This window comes from Bos taurus, chromosome 10 (genome assembly GCF_002263795.3).
Source record: "Bos taurus isolate L1 Dominette 01449 registration number 42190680 breed Hereford chromosome 10, ARS-UCD2.0, whole genome shotgun sequence".
Taxonomy (NCBI): Eukaryota; Metazoa; Chordata; class Mammalia; order Artiodactyla; family Bovidae; genus Bos; species Bos taurus.
Genome location: NC_037337.1, coordinates 79,191,352 through 79,213,868, shown reverse-complemented (window position 1 = coordinate 79,213,868; position 22,517 = coordinate 79,191,352). Strand labels below are relative to the sequence as shown.

General features: G+C 34.6%; 1 protein-coding gene across 3 annotated transcripts in view; it reads right to left on the bottom strand.

Annotated features, from left to right (window-relative positions):
* Nucleotides 1-22,517, bottom strand: part of PALS1 (protein associated with LIN7 1, MAGUK p55 family member) — an 80,860-nt gene that overhangs the window by 24,751 nt on the left and 33,592 nt on the right. Inside the window, exons 3-7 of one of the 3 annotated variants that reach the window (XM_015473234.3) lie at nt 21,620-22,153; nt 6,821-7,029; nt 4,309-4,386; nt 3,154-3,300; nt 1,828-1,989 (exon numbers count right to left, since the gene is read on the bottom strand). In XM_015473234.3, coding sequence (XP_015328720.1) covers nt 1,828-1,989; nt 3,154-3,300; nt 4,309-4,386; nt 6,821-7,029; nt 21,620-21,986 — 963 coding nt within the window. In that variant the 5' untranslated portion in view covers nt 21,987-22,153. Of the gene's footprint in view, nt 1-1,827; nt 1,990-3,153; nt 3,301-4,308; nt 4,387-6,820; nt 7,030-21,619; nt 22,154-22,517 lie in introns of those variants that run through there. The other 2 variants (XM_005211983.5, NM_001205951.1) reach the window with 2 other exon arrangements.

Sequence of the window (22,517 nt, the reverse complement as noted above, 5' to 3'; positions counted from 1 at the left end):
GGTTCTTTATTATTTTCCAGTACAGTGGCCCTCCATATTCATGAGTTCCATATCTGTGAATTCAACCAACTGCAGATGAAAAAAAATCCCAGAAAATTCTAAAAAGCAAAACTTGTTTTTGCCATCTGCAGACAACTACTTATATAGCATTTATATTGTATTAGGTATTATACATAATCCAGAGATTATTTAAAATATACTAGAGGATGTGTGTAGGTTACATTCAAATACTATGCCATTTTATGTAAGAGACATGAGCGTCCATGGGTTTGGGTACCCATGGGGGGCCCTGGAACCAAGCCCCCTTGGATATCAAGGGACAACTGTACACCACTGCCTGCCTTGTTCAGATACCTCCAGCCTAGACAGTAATCGCACTTATGGTCCTGACATAGTAGGGAACGGTACTGAAACAGTACTCAATCTAGAGATAGCAGCCAATAAAACAAGATCTAAGAACAATAACCAATGGCACTTTGTGCTACCAAAGCAATGAATGGGACTGGGTAAAAATAAGAATGTGAGGATGTTTTCTAAATCTGACAACAGATGTCCGCAGATAGGAGAAATTCTAATGTAACAACTGACATTAAGTAAGTAAGACTATAAATGTGGTTGATGAGTATATATGTGGTGATCATAAACTGTCCTCAAAAGTTGACTCTAAATTGCTTCCTGATTATACTAGCAGTCTAACAGAACTTTCTGAGATGACAGAATTCTGATCAGTGGGCTGAAATTGCAGAATGCCATGTTCCTTAATCTATACCGTAATATGATAACCATTAGTAACACACTGCTCTTGAACATCTGAAATGCAGTTACTGAGGGCTTCGCAGGTGGCATTAGTGTGTTTAAGAGCCCACCTGCCAATGCAGGTAGATGTAAGAGATGTGGGTTAGATCTCTGGAGGGGGGCACAGCAACCCACGCCAGTATTTTTGCCTGGAGAATTCCATGGACAGAGGAGCCTGGCAGGCTATGGCCCATAGGGTTGCAAAGAGTTGGACATGACTGAAGCAACTTAGCATGCACACATGAATGAGGAACTAAATTTTAAATTTTACTTAATTTAAATAGAAATAACTAGCACATGTAGCTAATGGCTATTATAGTGAACAGTGTAGAGCTATACCATTGTTATTATCTAATACTGTTAAAAAAAAACAACAATCAATTGTAGATAATAAAGAAAATGAACAAAAAAGTCATGAGGGTATGAACTTCATTTTGTTACTGTTTCCCTAGCAGCTAGCACATAGGAGGCACTTAATACATATATTTTGAATGATTTAGTGAGTTATTATTAGTGATTTCAGAGGCAAATAAAATGTACCTAACAGTATAAATAAAATTAGTAGTGTCCTCGTAAGAATAAAATGCTACTAGTAAATATTATCGGAGAAGGCAATGGCACCCCACTCCAGTACTCTTGCCTGGAAAATCCCACGGGCGGAGGAGCCTGGTAGGCTGCAGTCCATGGGGTTGCTAAGAGTCGGACACGCCTGAGCGACTTCACTTTCACTTTTCACTTTCATGCATTGGAGAAGGAAATGGCAACCCACTCCAGTGTTCTTGCCTGGAGAATCCCAGGGACAGAGGAGCCTGGTGGGCTGTCATCTCTTGAGTCGCACAGACTCGGACATGACTGAAGCGACTTAGCAGCAGTAAATATTATGGAAATAATTATATGTGAAAATTATGCTAGAAATTATATAGATATCTTAAGTTATTTTTAAAATGCTTTTAAAATATTTTATTCTGAAGTCTACTAAAGGAAACAATTTTTGAGACTGTATCAATTATTCTTCTACCCATGTCAACTTACCAACAAGTCAAAAACCTCATTGACATCTTTTCCCCGGATTTCAATGCCATTAATTTCCAGAACTTCATCTCCTTCATGTAATAGACCACTTTTTTCTGCAGCACCCCCTTTAACTATCCGACTAATAATGACAGAATCCATTTCATTACGAACTGTAGCACCCTAAAAAAAAAAAAAATTCAAGTCAATTTTTTTTTTAATGCATTTTTTATTTCCTCATTTTAAAATTCTTACTTTTCTAGTTAACAATATTAGCCTTAGATTTATCTGGAGAAAAAAAATTATTTACATACAGTAACCATGGCAATAAGTCTGAAAGCTGATCATTTCCTCCACATTTTCTGCTTCGGAAGCATTCTATTTGTTAATATTCTAAAATCAGACTTTTGAAGCATACAACAGCATAAAAATGCACTTGCTCAAAAATAAAGCGAAAGCCTATAATCAAATTTGTTCTTTATATGGTAGATGCTATTCAAATAGTTATACTATATTTAGGTACAATTAGTGAACATGACTTGTAACTGAAAATCTTTTTAAATTCAAAATATGATGAAGCGATGAATACTAATCTGGTTAATAATCCAAATATTAAATACTATAGCTGTATCCAATCCACATTAAAATGTATTAAATATTTATGATACAAATCAGAAGCACAACTGAAATATATAGTCAAAAAATGGAAATCTGAATAAAGCTTAAAAGTAGACAGTTTGTAATACTTTTCTCCTGAATCTTTATTTTAAAAATTTGTCATAACTTTCCCAATTTCTTTTTGTTTTTGGTGGGGAATAAAACCTTGTTACATAAACTGCCTTTTAATAAAATACAGTCCCTATTTCATGTACCATGTTATGCAAGAAAATTTAAGACCTTAGGATTCAAGAATATTTCTCCAAAAATAAAAAGGAACAAAATTAAGGTAATAATAGCAGACTAAGAGAAAAAAACATTTACATATAAGAACTATAAAATATTAACATTAAACAATGCATACTTCTAAATATATGTGAAGTATGTTAGTAATTACATTGAATGAAATGATCACAATTTCTAACTTGTTTTTTTTTTAAAAAGCTAGAAGAATAATGAAGCAGATTACTTGTCCCTTCTTTGCTCAATTACTTCAAAACCTATTTTTTCATCAAATTATGGGTGAGAAAAGATGAACAAATTCTTCTCAGCCTAATAAGGAGTATGAGCAAGAACGTAAAAGAATTCCAAAAAATCAGCCTCAAAAGACAGAAACTGCCAGAAATGTAAAGGGTCTTCAATTATATAGATCTCAGAAAGGATCTCGTATCAGAGGTGTGGAACACTTACCAATGGAATATCTCGAGCCTTTTCTATACGAACTATTTTTACAGTTTCTCCTCCATACTGGCCAACGCTTTCATAAACTCTCTCATCTGTAATAGGCTCTAGCTGCATTTCCTGCTCAGCGACCTTATCATGGGCCAGTAAAAGTGCCTGTTTCAAAGAAACCCAAAGCATTTAAAGTAACAACATGACTTATTTCTGTAGAGAGATTTTAACCTAATCATGTACAAAGTATCCTGATCATTATACATTTAAAAGTGGTATAATTAATTATATATTCAGATCTGTTTCCAAACTTTCCAACTGAAGTACAGATGCAGCTCTGTATCTTTTTTAGCCAACTAACATGTGTTAGTTACACTAGGGAATACTCCGGAATGAGTTATGAAAGTCTAAAATGCTTATTAAACTTCATAAAAACAGAATCACTTTAAGGGTCCAAGATTATAATTAAAATTTACAGAAAAACATAACCAAAAAAGAGAAGTTTGCAAATAAGTTGTTTCAAAAATAATGTGGTTAATTTTAAGTAGAAAAGTATATAATCCAACAATAATTACTTTGTGATGTAAACAATCAAAGCTATGGTTTTTTAGTCAAAGCTACAGTTTTCCAGTAGTCATGTATGGATGTGAGAGCTGGACAGTAAAAAAAAGCTGAGCACCGAAGAACTGATGCCTTCAAACTGTGGTGCTAGATAGAGAAGACTCTTGAGAGTCCCCTGGACAGCAACAAGATGAAACCAGTCAACCCTAAAGGAAATCAGTCCTGAATATTCACTGGAAGGACTGATGCTGAAGCTGAAGCTCCAATATTTGGCCACCTGATACAAACAGGTGACTCACTGGAAAAGACCCTGTTTCTGGGAAAGACAGAAGGCAGGAGAAGAAGGGGACGACAGAAGCTGAGATGGTTGGATGGCATCACCGACTCAATGGACATAAGTTTGAGAAAACTCTGGGAGATAGTGAAGGACAGGGAAGCCTGGAGTGCTGCAGTCCATGGGGTTGCAAAGAGTTGGACACAACTGAGTGACTGAACAACAACAATCAAAATAGTCTACATAATATTTGAGCTCTTTGTTAGTTCAAGAGACTGATTCAAAGTGATACTGAATGCTGGAAAAAACACAAAAATAATGCTCTGTCCATTTTCTACCTGAATATGTGGAGCACTCAGCAGAGCAGTTAATTCTTGTCCTTCCTTCTGGTGAACTGGCTTCAAAACAGTTTGTACCTAAGAAACAAAGATTATTCCTAGGTTACAAATAATATGACATTTGTACAGATTTTTTTAAAGGGTAGGATTTAAAATTGTAAAAGCTATTTGTAAGACAGAAAAGCACTAAAGAGAATTATCATTTTTAAAATGTTTTTTTTCTCAGAATTTTCAATCTTATCATGATTGACGATAGCATTTTTATTTATGACTATGAATGAGGCATTTCTTTCTTGAAAATTTCTGCAAATACATTATAAAACAGACTAATAATGACCATATGAGAGAAAAGCTATTCTAACAGTTATGCTGCTATTTTATATTTTTAACCATACGTTTATGTAACTACATTTTAAATCAGAGAGGACATTTTAGAGTTAGATTAACAAGACAAATGTATATGAGAGTGATAGAATAACCACTATACTATAATGAATTATATTAAAAATTTTCCTCAAGAATTCTTCCACTTAGTATAAACTCCACTTGATAATGAATTTTTTTAGCCTGTTTCCTTACTCGTGGTTCTTAAATCCATATAAACTGCTTAGCATATTACCTAGCACACAGTAAACTGTTATTTTAATATATTTCTAGATGTGAGTTACTCATATTTTAAGATTTCTATATTAATGTTCATCAAATGAATTGACCTCTACTTGGTGAGTATAGTCACCAAGTATATATATACTTGTATATATATGAAAAGTGAAAGTGAAGTCGCTCAGTTGTGTCCAACTCTTTGTGACCCCGTGGACTGTAGCCCACCAGGCTCCTCTGTCCATGGGATTCTCCAGGCAAGAATACTGGAGTGAGTTGCCATTTCCTTCTCCAGGGGATCTTCCTGACCCAGGGATCGAACCCAGGTCTCCCACATTGCAGGCAGACGCTTTAACCTCTGAGCCACCAGGGAAGTCATATATGTATGTATGTATGTATGTATGTATGTATGTGTGTGTGTGTGTGTGTGTGTATACACACATAGTCACCAGTATAGTATACTGGTTTATGTGTGTGTGTGTGTGTGTGTGTATACACACATAGTCACCAGTATAGTATACTGGTTTATTATTGTTTTTAGTATCTAGATTATATTATCCAAGTACAGTGAGATGGGAAATAGTCAATATTTATGTGTGAAAACAGTTAATTTAACATAAGGATTATATGTTCCCTAATGTTTTGAAGGAGTTTGTAAAATTATCTGGGTCTGGCAGTTTTCTGAGGAGTAGATTTCTAACTTTCAATTTTACCTACTGTTACTACTTTTTTCAGGTATCTGTAAGTCACTTTTGGCAATTTTTATTTTCTTACAAAAACAACCCAGGTGATAGCACTTTCATACTTAATAATATAAACTTATAATTTGTTATAATTTATGCTTTTATCTTTGCTAACATTATTAGTGTTTTTTTCTTCATCTAACTTGTCAATGGTTTCTCTATTTTCCTGTTCTCTAAAAAAAAGAAACTTTTAATGTTACATTTATGTAAGTAATTCCTTTTTGTTTTCATTTACTTCCCTTTCTAATTTCTAATCACATGAACTGTATATGTTCAGTTGAATTATGTTCAATCTTTTCTTCTACCATAAATATTTAAAATTTTCTCTGTGGGCTATTTTTCCTCAAATATTATATATGTTCTCATTATCAACATCTCTGATTTTCCTCCTTTTTCTATTTCCTTACTCCAGTACCAAAAAGAGCACTTTGTAACAATGCAGATTAACAAAACCAAAATTATCACCATTGATGAAAACATATAGAAATAAATTAATATATAAATTTTTAATAAAAGTTAGCTCATGATTAAAATAGGAATCCAGTAAATCTCTAACAATTCTTATGGTTATTTTAAATAATTTTTAAAGTAATTCCTCTATCAAAACTAAGAGATAATAATTTTGAGATTAATCAATTTGACCACAAGTAGATCATAGCAATGACAGCATCAGAACTAGCCTGTTCTCTAGTTTTGGCACCTAGAAAAGGATGTTTCTAAATATATATTGAGTTCCATATGTATTCAATACAAGTAACAAATCTTAGAAGTTATATATTTATAATACCTGATTATCTAACATAATTTAATCTCATCAGTACTGATTTATCTCAGTTTACAATGTATATTGCTTAAAATAAAACCATACTAAAAGTATTAAAAAATTTTCCCCTTTAGCAATTTAGATAAATACTCCTCTTACTATACAAATATAAGAACCAATGCTCTTCTTTTCATGGAACAGAGTCTTATTTTTGAACTAAGTATACTTTTTTTTCAGGATAAAATACACATAAGTGAATTTTTCCTAACGCATAAATTATCAACATGTCATCAGTAGTAATTAATTCTAATGAACCTTAGAGTCACAGCAGTATTTTCCAAGAATACTGCCTCACTACCACTAACTATTACCTTGCATATGTCAATGAGACGTTCAGAATACATACCTCCTGTGCAAGATCTTGTGCATTGGAGATAAGAGGAAATGGAGGACTGGCCTTGTTCATGTGTACTGTGACAGCATTGTGTATCTTAAACGCATTCTGGAAATCTTTATTTTGTACAAGTTGTAAAAGCAGTGAAATATCCTCCTGGCTCTGAGAATCTACCAAGGTATGTTGGATATGTTTAAGTGAAGCAAACAAGTCTTCCACTTCTAGTAGGAGAAGGAAAAGGTATCCAAAAATTAATTTTCTGTCTTAATTCCACAAGTGTCTTAAGATAAAATTTCTTGAACAAATAACAATAAGTTTTGGAAAAAAAAAAAACTTACCTATTTTTTGAGTGTCAAATCACTGTCATTTTACTGATTTTTAAGTAAAACTCTTTAAAAATTATACAACAGAATCAAGTACATTTTTTCAAGTGTTTTAATTATGTAAAATATATATCACTATAAAAATAAATAAGGGGGTAGAATACATAAATGAATAAAAAATTTAAAACCACCAATAGTCCCATCACTTACAAACAACTTTAAAAAAAATCTCATGGCATTTCCTTTTTTCATTTAACAAGGACATTTAGTTTTCCCACATCATCAGTCTTTACAAAAACATATACAATGGCTCCCTGATGTTCCATTACATGTCTAAAACTGTAACTTACAATAACCATTACATTAAATCGAGCATTCAGGGTGCTTCCAATTTTTTTTGCAGTGTAAGTAATAAGCATTTCTGTACATAATGATCATTGCTGTGTAAAAATATGTCTGAGATTCTGATGTTCCTTAAAATAATTTCAAGAAATGGCATTTAAAAATACCATTCTGACATTTTAAAAGCCAAAGAGTTTTCTAGGGAGGTTTTACTAATTCACATCCCATTACCAATATTCAAATATTATCATTTTTAAAACCCTTCCATTTCTTTTAACAGGGATGTTGAACCTTACTTGTATTTACCAAGCATTTCTTCTGTGGTCCACAGAACTCTTATGAACATATGAGTCTCCTAAGATGATACTGAAAAATTGGGGCATGTGTATGTCTGCATGTTCCTATTAGTGTCCATATGTAGCACATACATTTTTCTTGAAGGAGGTTATTCCAAAATGGATAAGAACCACATGTTGCCTCTTCTCTGATCCTCAACAGGTAGATATATGTTCATGTATATACTTTGTCACACTTGTGGGAAATAGTTTTCTAATTTTTCTGTCTGTTAATTTTATTTGTGGTAACTTTACTGTAGATATTTTTGGCTATTATGTGTTAAGAATAATCCACCTATTCCTGTGTGATTTCTCTCACTGTCTCTACGCTTATAAACTTCTTCCCCTAGGTCATTAAGTTTATAAGCATAGAAACAGTGAGAGAAATCACATAGGAATAGGTGGATCCCCTGGAGAAGGGAAAGGCTACTCACACCAGTATTCTGGCCTGGAGAATTCCACAGACTGTATATATATATAGTCCATGGGGTCACAAGAGCTGAACACAACTTTCACTTTCACTTTCCTAGGTCATTCAATGTTTACCCACATTTAAAACTTATTATGGTTTCTATTCCACAGGTAACTTCCATCCATCTAGAATTAATTTGGTATAGATTTGAGGGGAAATTTGTACTTCATTTCTTCCAAATGGTTAACCAATTATTCTAATACCATTTATTGAATAATCTCTTTTTTCCCACTGATTTATGATATAACCAAATTCTTATATCAGGGTCTGTTTCTAGTCCATTGGTTTATCAGAACTGAAATCTTTAAGTAACATTATAGTCTACACTCATATTGACATGACAAAAACTTGCTCATTACTTTTTCAAAAATGTTTTGACTTCAAGTGAGCTACAAAACCATTTTTAAGATGCCTCCTCACTATCCCCTATGTATCCAAAAAGAAAAAACCTACTAAGATGCTGTCTAAAATTAAAACTGTAAATGATTCTGGAAAAAACGTAATAGTAGGTACTGTCTGTGTATATCTGTGTCTTATATAGTCCCATGGGGGAGGAAAAAAAAAAAAAAAAAAAAACCTCTTGGTTTAAGTCTTTGTTAGTTTTCTCCATACAGGGCTTGCAGAAAGGTTATTAATTCTTATATCCTACTACTAAATAGTAGTTTAATATTTTACAGATTAGAATAGCTCTTCTAATCAGCTCTTCTGAAGTTCCCCATCTTCCACCCCTCTCCCCAAATCAAAACTGCTTTAGTTCTTAAAAAAAAAAAAAGTTCTCTAGTAACTTAAAATGTAGCCCTCCTCAAAAAAAGACAGGAAAAAAATCAGAAAGTCAAAACAGTCATCTGAACAACCTAAGAAGTTGTGATCCAGAACTAAATAATTAGCTGTAAGTTAATGATTTATCAAGTTAATGATTTATCTACAAGAGTAGACAAAATATAGATAGGGGAAAGTGAAAGATGTTGATCAAAGAGTACGAACTGTCAGTTTTAAGGTGGATAAGTTCTGAGGATCTAACGGGTAGCACGGTGATTACAGTCAATAATACTATATTGTATACCTGAAATGTACTGAGAGTAGATCTTAGGCATTCTCACCGCACACACAAAAGGTAAATATGTGAGGTGACGGATATGTTAATCAACTTAATTGTGGTGTATTTTACAACATCTGATTGTACACTTTAGATACATAAAATTTTTTTGCCAACTGTACATCAATAAAGCAGTGCTGGGAAGAATATGAACATCAGATTTCATCAAATTCAAAGAAGTTACCACAGAAATTACCTAAGTATATAAAGAATTCTCAGAGTAGGAAGAATTCAATAGCCTTAAAGTATCTTTAGAGTAAAACAGAAAGACATTTTAAATATCTTAAAAGGAAAAAGAATTATAAAATCAACAAAGTAGCTGACTATACTCTCCTGAAGACTATAATCTTTCTGAGTAGATTATGGGATTTCGGTTTAAAATTTTACTGTTTAAAGGGGCTTAGCCTGGTTGTCAGGGCAATGAGAAAATCAGAAGCTTCAGATCTCACTGCTGACAAATCAATAAGAACTTCAGTCAGCCCAGAAGGTAACAATCTCCCTACTGTGTCTCTTCAAGCCCAGGGAGAGTTAAATTTTTAGAGGCAAAGGTATTTCTGCATAACCTCTATGTACCAAACCCACCAACAAAGACATTAAAATATGGACATTAAAAAAATTTTTTTAATCTGTAGTCATACCTTTCAGCTATAACTACTGGTGCTATTTTGTTATACTATATAGCCTTTCAGACTTTTAAAAAATGCTGGTCTTAACCACAGAGACCACATTCTAAATGCGGTTTTGCAAGCTGATATTTTCCAATGTCTACAGAATAAATTCTTAGCATAAAATTACTTCTTAGGGCTTCTCTTGTGGCTCAGCTGGTAAAGAATCCACCTGCATCGTGGGAGACCTGGGTTTGATTCCTGGGTTGGGAAGATTCCCTGGAGAAGGGAAAGGCTGCCCACTCCAGTATTCTGGCCTGGAGAATTCCATGGACTGTATAGTCCACAGGGTTGCAAGGAGTTGGATACGACTGAGTAACTTTCACTTATCAGATAATAAAAATATTTAAAACTTTTATACACGTTGCCAAACTGACCCCATAGTTTTGTACTAACTCATACTCTTACCATCAAAAAATTTGAGTGCATGTTTCTACAAACAGACCAGATTTTTCATTTTTGGTGATCTGGTTAGGAAAGCATGTATTTCTTTATCCAGTAGTGACTTTCAATATATTTTCACAAGGTGAACAGTCATTTATGTTTCTTTTTTCCTCAATTTCCTGCTTATCTTTTGACCACTTTTCTGCTAGATCTTTTTTTCCTTAATAACCAGAATTACACAGATTTTATAAATATCCCTGCAGGCTTAAGTAGAACATACTGAATATAGTTTTCTTGCTATATCAGAACAATGAATTTTTAATCAAAGATATTTATGAGAATCAGTAAGGAAATTTACAAAAATATTTATGTCCTGAATTCTACCTTAAACACAATCAGAATCCCCTGTCATCCTTAATTATATATCTATGCCTATATATATTTAAATTGCTTATGTACTCTCAAGAACCAATGATTTACACGCTTTATTAACAGCAGTTGTAGCTGTAGTATTTTAAGACATGATATACTTGGGAATAACTAAGGTAGCCAAACCCATTTTCTTCTATATCAAATAACCTTGATTGCTGTACTGAATTTTTGTGTCTGCATCACAGTTATTCTACTTACTCCTTTGTGACAAATTCTTTTATTGTTTTTGACTTCTGTGGTAAACAAAGCATATAATTTTCATTTTTAGAATATTTTGAATATATGTAAATATCCCAAGGAAATAGGAACAGTAAGGTAGGATAATCTGAACTGCTGCTGCTGCTGCTAAGTCGCTTCAGTCGTGTCCGACTGTGTGCGACCCCATAGACGGCAGCCCACCAGGCTCCCCTGTCCCTGGGATTCTCCAGGCAAGAACACTGGAGTGGGTTGCCATTTCCTTCTCCAATGCATGAAAGTGAAAAGTGAAAGTGAAGTTGCTCAGTTGTGTCTGACTCTTCATGACCCCATGGACTGCAGCCTACCAGGCTCCTCCGTCCACGGGAGTTTCCAGGTAAGAGTACTGGAGTGGGGTGCCATCGCCTTCTCTGAATCTAAAGGAATGGCTTAATGAGAGATAAAACTAGAGATCACTGACCTTATTTCAGGAGATCAGATAATAGTTGAGATGCTGAGATTATGCACAGACAGGAAATAGGCAATTTTTGTGGTTAGTCCAAAAGGGATGATTGCTTTCAAGTTCTAAGAAATGAGTAGCCTTCTCATGTTGATAGGACCTCAGGTAAGGACTACGGTTCCAGAGAAAGATAAAATCTGGTTAATCTGTCCAAATTGTGCTCATACTGAGGAATTCAAAGACATAAAGACCATCCACGACAGTTTAAAATGCAGGGAAAAAAATTTCAGGATCAAACTGGAAATGTCTTTCTTTCAGGAAATCAGGGATCAACATAAGATCTATAGGGATAGGACAGATCTTACTTTACTTAAGTAAAGGCTTTTGGGAGAACTTAAGGACTATGCCATGAGCCAGAAATTACAAATTTCACTGGATTTCAGGTTCAAATTTTGAAGGTCATCAAGACCAATTTAATTTTGTTAATTATTATCCTTTACAATTCCATTATCCTTTACGAAGTCCTACTCACATTTTTTGTTGTTTAATTAGTAAAAACTGTTTTCACTGAAATTATCCCTTTTTAGAAGTTATCTTCAGACTTAGTACATTAGTCAATCTTGCCAGACTACATTGAGATCACTTGCACTTAAGCTCATCTTTTACAATAAAATATCACCAACCATTATTGAAAACCTACAAATATGTGTTGTTGTTGTTGTTCAGTTACTAAGTCATGTCTGACTCTTTACAACCTCATGGACTGTAGCACACCAGTCTCTTCTGTCCCCCACTGTCTCCTGGAATTTGCTCAAATTCACGTCCATTAATTTGGTGATGCTATCTAAACATCTGATCCTCTGCCACCCCTTTCTCTTCCTGCCTTCAATCTTCTCCAGCATCAGGGTCTTTTCCAGTGAGTTGGCTCTTTACATCAGGTGGCCTGATACAAATTTGGCCTGAATTTCACACTGGTCACTGCCAATATTGAATAGAAGGATATAGAACAATAACTATATTATAGGCATAAATACATATCTTTTAATCCTCTTAAAATCTGACAAATTTTTCCCAATTTAGAAAAACCACCAAAACCTGAGACATACATAGTTCAGACCAAATCTCTTCAGATGGAGAAAATGAAGTCACACACAAAAATGGCACCTGGGTGAAGAAATCTTTTTCTCTGACTTCCAAGGAAATGTTTTTCCTGCCACACCAAGGGATTTTAAAAAGATAAACATCACTATTATTATTATTGTTTAGATTTTAGGACTTAATTGTGATATGTCATTCATCTGCTTCAGAAAAGCTGACCTGAGATGTCTTCTCACCCAGCACAGAATCATGTAATGTACGCTGACTAGCATTCAGAGGTGCTTACACATGCTACTTTACCATGTATCTGTAGACAGAATTTCTTCTAGTTAACTGTGTTTGTATATGTTCACACATATAATGCGCCCTCCAAATGCTACTTTTACAGTACTGTTGCATTTATTTCTGCTATTTTAACCAAATGTCTTGTGCTTTAAGTATTTTCTCAGAATATTTTATTTCAATTCTAACATAATCACAATAATATGCTAGATAGTACACTGTGAAGGTTCAGCAAAAGAAAGCAAAACTGCAATCTGTGAATGTAGAGGCCACGTAGCTTTTTGAGAAATATTGTAAAAACATCTTTGATTGTGTAGCACCAGCCTGGGTAACTAAGTTAGACAGCAAATTTGATAAGTGTGATTTATGTGGACAGTTTTCAGATAAATTCCATATCTGCTTTCATGGCCAATTTAGCTGGAAAAGTTTTTAGATCATATTTTTAGGCAAGAAAGCTTCCTCACGTGCACTCATGCTTTGGGTTCAAATAAATTTCTATTAAAAATGTTTAATGAATAAACAGAACAGATTAAGTTACCAAACACTCAAAAGTTCTTAAAATTCATTATAAGTAGCTTGACAGAAGATATGAACTAAACCATATATGTAGTTAAAGAAATATCTAAGAGAAAATATGAAACAGTAAATGATAAAAACTTATTTATAAAGAAACATTCATTTCATCAGTTTATAAATTTAACAGACATTAAAAATTATGCTGCTTCTGTCCAATAAAGTTTTAAAGTCACATAGCAAGCAACAAATATCTATCTATACCATTAGTCTTAAAATATTGATTATAATGAATTTTATTAGAAAATTCTGAACGGACTTCTGATAAAGGGTCTTTTCTTTGATATTAAGTACGATGTCATAATGAAAAATAATTGTTAGCAATATCTACTCAGGGATTCTCATTTTTGACACATTCATTCTAGTTTCATAAAAAAATTATTAATTTCGAAAGGTATTTTGTTGTAGGTTTAAAAATCTTTGTTTTTATACAGTATATCTTTAGAAGCACTTCATGTTACTCAAGAACAGCACATTTTCTACACACTTTAAGAAATGTTCCATTGTCTGATGCAGTAATTAGATTATATGATACTTAAACAAAAACCACTTAAGTTATTTGAAATTCTGTGCAATTCCAGAGGAAATATGAAAAATCTAATCAGATGCAGCTAAATCCATCCTGTCAAATATGTACCTACTTCTACAATAATGGTGAAGATAAACAACAGAGTACAGACTATACAGAGAAGGGAGATCTCCCCATACACAGATCAGAGGCTCCCTTCCTCATTCCCACACACAATAAGCACACAGAAAAAGAACCACATGGTTCTTTACGCAGAGAAGTAGAGACATAAATGGAGAATTACAGGGCTACCGAGAAAAAAACGACACAACTGTAGAGTAGGGAGTGAGCAAAGAAGGGAGCACTGAGGCAGAGCAGTACTCACAACAAGGCAGGAGAGAGGTCAGACAGAAACGGGGACACTGCACAGAGGGGCAGACAAACGTGCACATAACAGATCTGGCTTTGCTGATAAAAATCTAGTTTGCAACAACTTCCCTACAAGCAAGTGCTTTATATCTAGTTCAAATTCCTTGTCCTGCAGTCTGATCCATTCCTCTTATTTGATGTTCCATAAACATTAAGCTTGCATCATCTGCTCTACATTTCATACAATAGCTAAATCTTGATCATTTATGTTGAAAGAAAAGGTATATTATCTAAAACTAAGAAAAACCACTGACATTTGGTTTGGGGATAATTAATCAGCTAAATATACACACAGAAGTCCACAAATCCATCCCCTGAATGCTCCCTTTCCTCCTGGCCCTCTCCTGCCACCTAAAATGAAACAGAATGAAGACTCTAAAATAGGTAACAGAAAGCAATCACTAAGAGTTGCTCTATCTGAAAATTCTACCCTCAGATTCCCAAGACTCTGGAGAATTATGCAGATGACACCACCCTTATGGCAGAAAGTGAAGAGGAAGTAAAAAGCCTCTTGATGAAAGTGAAAGTGGAGAGTGAAAAAGCTGGCTTAAAGCTCAACATTCAGAAAACGAAGATCATGGCATCTGGTCCCATCACTTCGTGGGAAACAGATGGGGAAACAGTGGAAACAGTGTCAGACTTCATTTTTTTGGGCTCCAAAATCACTGCAGATGGTGACTACAGCCATGAAATTAAAAGATGCTTACTCCTTGGAAGGAAAATTATGACCAACCTAGATAGCATATTCAAAAGCAGAGACATTACTTTGCCAACAAAGGTCCGTCTAGTGAAGGCTATGGTTTTTCCAGTGGTCATGTATGGATGTGAAAGTTGGACTGTGAAGAAGGCCAGGCGCCAAAGAATTGATGCTTTTGAACTGTGGTGTTGGAGAAGACTCTAGAGAGTCCCTTGGACTGCAAGGAGATCCAACCAGTCCATTCTGAAGGAGATCAGCCCTGGGATTTCTTTGGAAGGAATGATGCTAAGGCTGAAACTCCAGTACTTTGGCCACCTAATGTGAAGAGTTGACTCATTGGAAAAGACTCTGATGCTGGGAGGGATTGAGGGCAGGAGGAGAAGGGGACAACAGAGGACGAGATGGCTGGATGGCACCACTGACTTGATGGACATGAGTCTGGGTGAACTCCGGGAGTTGATGATGGACAGGGAGGCCTGGCGTGCTGCTATTCATGGGGTCGCAAAGAGTTGGACACGAATGAGTGACTAAACTGAACTGAAGGGTAAACAATAAAATTAACTCAAGGAAGCTCATCTGTTTCTGAAGATCTTTTAAAAGCAGTGGAGATAACCATCTCCTCTGGATTAGTTTTGTTATCTTCACTTATTGCTATCATTTACCTCACATGAAAATAGATTCTAGGGACCTATTCAAGCATTAAGATTCTTCCACCAATTCTTTTAACCTATCCTCAGAAACTTCTACAGTTCAACCAACTTCATGACTTCTTCCTTAGAACTTCTATTAAAGATTTCTTTTCTCCTAAACTGTATAGTCAAACTGACTATTCAGGTGAGGAACTTAATAGTATAGAGGATGAGGAAATTATGAAGCTTCCCTGGTGGCTGAGTGGTAATGAATCTGCCTGCCAATACAGGAGACAACAGGTCCATCCCTGGGTCGGGAAGATCTCCTGGAGAAGGAAATGAAACCCACTTCAGTATTCTTGCCTGGGAAATCCCACAGACAGAGGAGCCTGGTGGGCTACAGTCTACAGGGTTGGAAAAGAGCCAGATACAACTTAGTTACTAAACAACAACAAATGAAGAAATTATACCAGTTTCCAGTACATCTATCCACTGAATTGAAATTAGAACTTCCACTTAGGAAATCCTTGCTTAAGTTGGGATGGGTAGTCTTTCCTTTTTCTTTTTAAATTTAAGGAAATAAAATTCAGATCACTGAGCTTTGGTTTTTAGTGGACTAGGTTAAAATGCATTTATTAAAAATAATCAGAAGCTCCTGAAAGACCCTAAACAGTAATTAATCATTAACACATTGGGTTACAAATTAAAAACAAATTCTAGACAAGTATACAAGCAAAGACAGTTGAGAAAGAAGACAGAGCAAACATCTTAGCTCCAAATATAGGACAATGGAGAAACACCACTGAAATGATTACTGCTCAGTCAGGTACAAAAATTTCATGATTTTTCTCTGGACAAAACTGTAATGAATTTGGTGAGCAAGAAAAAGAACTAAATTTGAGGTCAGAATATCTGGGTCCTGGTTATGGCTTAGATTACTTATTAGCTGCAATGTATGTCACTGGAAAATCTATTTCAATCTGTATAACATGACTGGGTTTGACTTGGATATTATTTCACAAACTTCTGTTAGCGATCCATTAAAAATGTATATTCTTTAATAGCAAATCAAACAACTGACAAAGAATTCATCTCCAAAATATACAAGGTCACGTAGCTCAATATCAGAAAAATGAACAACCCAATTAAAAAGTGGGCAGAAGACCTAAAGAGACATTTCTCCAAAGAAGACATACAGATGGCTAATAAACACATCAAAAGATGCTCAACATCACACATTACTAGAGAAATGCAAATCAAAATGACAATAAGGTATCATCATCTCACATGGTTAGAACGGCCATCATCAAAAAGTCTACAAACAATAAATGCTGGAGAGGGTGTGAAGAAAAGGGAACCCCCTTACACCGTTGGTGGGAATGCAAACTAATATAACCACTATGGAGAACAGTATGGAAATTCTTTAAAAAACTAGGTATAAAACTACAACACAATCCAGCAATCCCACTATTGGGCATATAGCCTGAGGAAACTAGAACTGAAAAAGACACATGTACCCCAGTGTTCAATGCAGCACTATTTACAATAGCAAGGACATGGAAGCAACCTAGATGTCCAATCTTAGCAATACGAACAAATCAAAAAATCATCAAACAGTCCCCACATTTTAAATATTAAGCTTAATACCAATAGGTTTAACCATTTTACTTTCAGAAAAAAAGTCCCTCAAAGGAACAGCTAATAAAGTTTGGAAATATTTATAGAAGTTGAGCAAAAATTTAATAGCAATTAACTTCTCAGAAATAGTATGAACTCAAAGTTTATTGGCACTGGAGTTTTTTTTCTGTTGACTTTAAATAAACTTTATTTTAAAAGCCAATAAAAAAAAAGTTCATCACAATCCAGCAAAATTCTAGTATATCCCATGATCAATCAAAAGTCAAATAACATCAGAGAGAAATGTGAAGAAATATTTTACTTTATAACATCAAATACAAGAATACTATTGATTTAGCATTAAGAGAATATGCAGAGACACCTGGCAAAAATATGTAGGTACTATTAAAGACTGAAAGACAGTATTATTAATATAAAAATATTTTATTTATCCTAGTTTTATTCCCCTCAGTGTGTGTGTGTGTGTGTTTAAATTTTTTCTTATCACTAACAGCATCTGGTGAAAACTAGAAAGCCCTTAATCACAGATTTCAAGAATCTCCTTATCAGCCATAAAACCTATAGCCTGCTATGGGTGTGTGTTGAGTGGGTGTGTGCATGTTTCCGAAGGTCTCTTCACAAATGTGAGAATCAGAGTCATGTCTATGATAGACAGCAATGTTTCCTAGTTACTCCCTTTAAACAGTCTGTCTACTGTATTTACTTGTCCAGAGTCCTGACCCAAATCAGTTATCTGTGATTACAAAAATCAATGAAACAGCAAAAGCTACAAAGACATCTGAGGATGACCCTGTTCTCCCTCATTCTACTCTACCTACATTCTGCTCTCTTCTCAGGATTTTTCTCACAAGGTAGTTTGTATCTTTACTTATGAAAGAGAACAAGACAATGATATTTCATTTATAGGAAGTTCTAACAACTCATGCCAATTTTAAGGAAGGCTCCTTAATGTATCAAAATTCTTATAATTTATGCTAGTAATATTAATTATCCATTTAAATTTCCCACATCACTATTTTCTAATTTTCAATAAGATTCTAAGTGCTTTTACACAAGAAAATTCAGTTCATCCTTTCCAAATATTTTCTATCAATCCATCCCTCCATGTTTAATATTATACACTGCCAAATTTATAGTTTAAAAAAATCACCACCCAGACAAAGTATCCAATCTTTTCCAATCACACTTCCAATTCTTTAATGAGAATTTCCTCTACTCACAGATAAATGACGATGTATCATTTGGAAACTGAAGGCTCCCTTTCAGAGAAATAAATCAGTTGCCCCATCCTTGCCTCATTTAAAACAAGGTTGCTGTTTCTGGTTGTGAAAAAAGCTGAGAAGCTGTCTCCTGGCGTGTGCATATTAATCTAAACACTGGCAGAGAGACTCATACAACTTTAGGGAGTACTGTTGTAGTTTGATGTGTTAGCAAATTACAAACAGGAAAAAAATGTCTGGTACAAAGCTAGTATACTTCATTTTAAAGTGAAAACTTAAAACTGAGTACATCCCAAAACTGAAGATTTGACTGACAAAAACAACTTTATAACTTATGGTAACTTTTCATGCCTCCTACAAATAACACATCTGTGTTGAGTGCATTAAAATTAAATCATTCATTTCTCAAAACACGAAATATTCTCCTTATCCAAGAAATAACTTACAGACAGCTGGTACTAAATTCCAAATTACTTTAAAATAACTTATGTAAAACATCCTGAAGTTCAAGGATTACCCAAAGATAATTTTTAAAACCACAGTGGGTTGCAAGTCAGAAGAAAATACAGTTGTCCTTTAACTACACTTGTAGAAAAACAAACCAAGCAACAGGTCTTCAGTTTTCTGTGGTTAGGCAAGAAAATAAATAAAATTTCACAAGTGAATTCTGTTTCTTCATGGAGATTACATAAGTCTTGTCTACTACATGGACATTTATGCCTAATTCAATTAAAGTAAATGGGCAAATACATTAATCTCAAAGAAATTTAAATAGAAACCCAGAAAACTCAAACTAGGCTTGGGTTGGATATATTACAATCTAAGTTTTCTCCAAGTCATAGAGAATATTTAGAGAGTATTTTAATAAAATATAATGAAGTGGTATGAGATGATGCCAATAAGAGGCAATGAAATATTTTTACTCTAACAAAACTCTTAAGAAAAAACAGCATAAAATTCCTTCATATAAATGCATTTTTAAAATACGTAATCTCTCTGTTTTTACTATAATGCCTTTCATTATTACCATTTAGGCATTTTTTGCACACTTCATTATGACTGAATATATCTATGATTTCTTAAATCACAGAAAAACACACACAATGTTTTCTGTCAAGAGATATGATTCCTTTGTAAAGGTATAGCAAAGAAAAATGTTCTAGACTGCAGTTAGTATATATGGTAAACATATATACAAATATATAGTATATATGGTACTTTTATATACACAGTAAATAAGGTACTTTTATATACAGATAGCTAGTATATGGTACATTTATATAGATGGTAACTTTGAGTAAGTAAGAAAAAGATGTTGCACTCTTGGTAGCCAAAGCTCTGGTCCAGTGAGTGAAGAACGGGACGGATGTCAGTTTCCACTCAAACCCTTTGCTCTTTGCAGTATAACAACTGCATATCCAGATTAGGCAAATTAAAACTTGGCCCTACTACTTAGCATGGAGTCTTACACAAATGATTTAACTGAAGTTCAATTTCTTTTTCTCCAAAATAGGTATTACAGAGCCCTGTTATTAGAGCTATTGTAGAAATTACACAGAAAGGCATCTGCTATAGCATCAAGTAAAGGATTCAATAAACACTTAAATAAATGGCAAAACAACAATGAAAACCCTCTCCTTCCAAAGTGAAGTCTCTGTCTTTTCGCATCTATAATTATAAATCATTAAGAAATAAAAATACTTCGAGTTAGCCTGGTTTTAACGGAACACAAGTTTATGTACACCACTGACACTAGTTCAGAGATCTCTCTTTTGTGTGTAGAGGAAGAGAGAGCAGTAAGTTCAACAATGAAATACTTAAGTTTGGAAACACCCGTTTGACATCAATCTCTCTTATAGATTCACAATGCCTATTAGTATTCTAAAGGCTACAAGAAGTACTGTAATAAGAAGTTGTTTAACTTATTTAAACCCTGTTCTCAAAGTTTGATCACAGAATTCTTTTATATCTATAAATATACATTTGTGCATGCATGCTAAGTTGCTTTAATCGTGTCCAACTCTGTGCAATCCTACGGACTATAGACTGCCAGGCTCCTCTGTCCATGGGATTCCCCAGACAAGAATACTGGAGTGGGTTGCCATGCCCTCCTCCAGGGCGTCTTCTGGACCCAGGCATCGAACCTGCATCTCTTATGTCTCCTGCACTGGCAGGCCCAGGTTCTTTACCACTAGTGCCACCTGGGAAGCCCATTAATATATCATAGCAGTAGTTTTTTGGTTTTCCTCACAAAATGAAATTTAGGAATAGAAGGCAATGGCACCCCACTCCAGTACTCTTGCCTGGAAAATCCCATGGATGGAGGAGCCTGGTAGGCTGCAGTCTATGGGGTCGCTGAGGGTCGGACACGGGAGGAGCCTGGTAGGCTGCAGTCTATGGGGTCGCTGAGGGTCGGACACGACTGAGTGACTTCACTTTCACTTTTCACTTTCATGCATTGGAGAAGGAAATGGCAACCCACTCCAGTGTTCTTGCCTGGAGAATCCCAGGGACCGGGGAGCCTGGTGGGCTGCCCTCTATGGGGTCGTACAGAGTCAGACATGACTGAAGTGACTTAGCAGCAGCAGTATAGGGACTTTAAAGCCATGTTTTATGCGTATTACACCAGAGAAATAACACCAAGTTTTTCTCATTAATAACTATTAAATTATTCCATAAACCTTAAAGAAATCAGAAATTCAAAGTCTGCAAACTCTTTTTCAGTAATTTTTATATAAAATTTGAGTTTGAAATGAAATGTGAATTTCAAGGCTTTAAAGATCAGGCCTTATATAGGAATTTTTACTTCAAAGATTAAATATAAAAATCATGTTGTAGCATATATCCTGAACATTTAGGATACATGCTCCACTTCTACATGGCTAACAGAAAACAAGTTATATGGCCTTTCTAAGAAAAAAACTAATCCTGGTCTGAATTCAAATTGTTACTACTTACATTCTTTATATAACTCTTCCCTCCTATACACATTTATGTTAAGGCAAGATAAACAACAGCAAAACATTTTCTAATTCTTCTACTGTTTTTACTTACCTAATATTTTCACAGCATAATGAGGACTTTCTAAGACAATTCCTTCCTCTGTGTCAAATATAGGGTTATCTATTCCAGTTTTTGGAGGAATCTGGGCTAGTTTCTTAAGTCTCATGGAAGAATTAAGGTCAAGTTCTTGTTTTTTCCCTTCTTCCTCTCGCCTACGCCTCATGTCCTCCTGCTGTTGCCGAATACGTTCCAGCTGTGCACTTCGCCGCACTGGCATCATCCTGGTGCCCAAATCTCCAGGGCAGTCAACAGCCATCTCTCGGTGCTTCTGATGTTCCTCTGGTGATGCAAGATCAACATTTTTTACTTCGTTGTCTGATTCCTCAGTAACATGCCCATTCATATGGGATGTTGTCATGGTTATCTATAAAAACCTGTACCACTCTTTATAAATCAATTTTTCCTATAAAGCCAATCTCTTGATTCTGTAGTATAAAATCCATGTTACTTCAAAAAAAAAACAACAAAACAAAAAACTTCTCACATCACATAATAATGCTATGAAAATGTATCCATGAAGGAAATCTAAGGGGAAAGATGGGGGGGAAAAAGTATAAGAATTACAACATAAAAGTAGAATTTACATCATCTACTTCCAATCTCTATTGCTAAACAATACAGAAAATAACTCAAAATTATATGATATTATTTTGCTATATAGATTAAATATTTTCCTTTCATTTTACAGAACTGAGGAAATCAAGATGTTTCAACAAAAAAGCTGTCTAGAAGTATTTGAAGCATGTTGCTTAATTTTACAGCTGAGAAAAATGAAATATTAGAAAGTTTAGCAAAGCAGAAAAATAATAAAGTTCTGGGTACTAGTTTAGTAGAGAATAAGATATTTAAGGTATGCTAATGCTAAGTCGCTTCAGTCGTGTCCGACTCT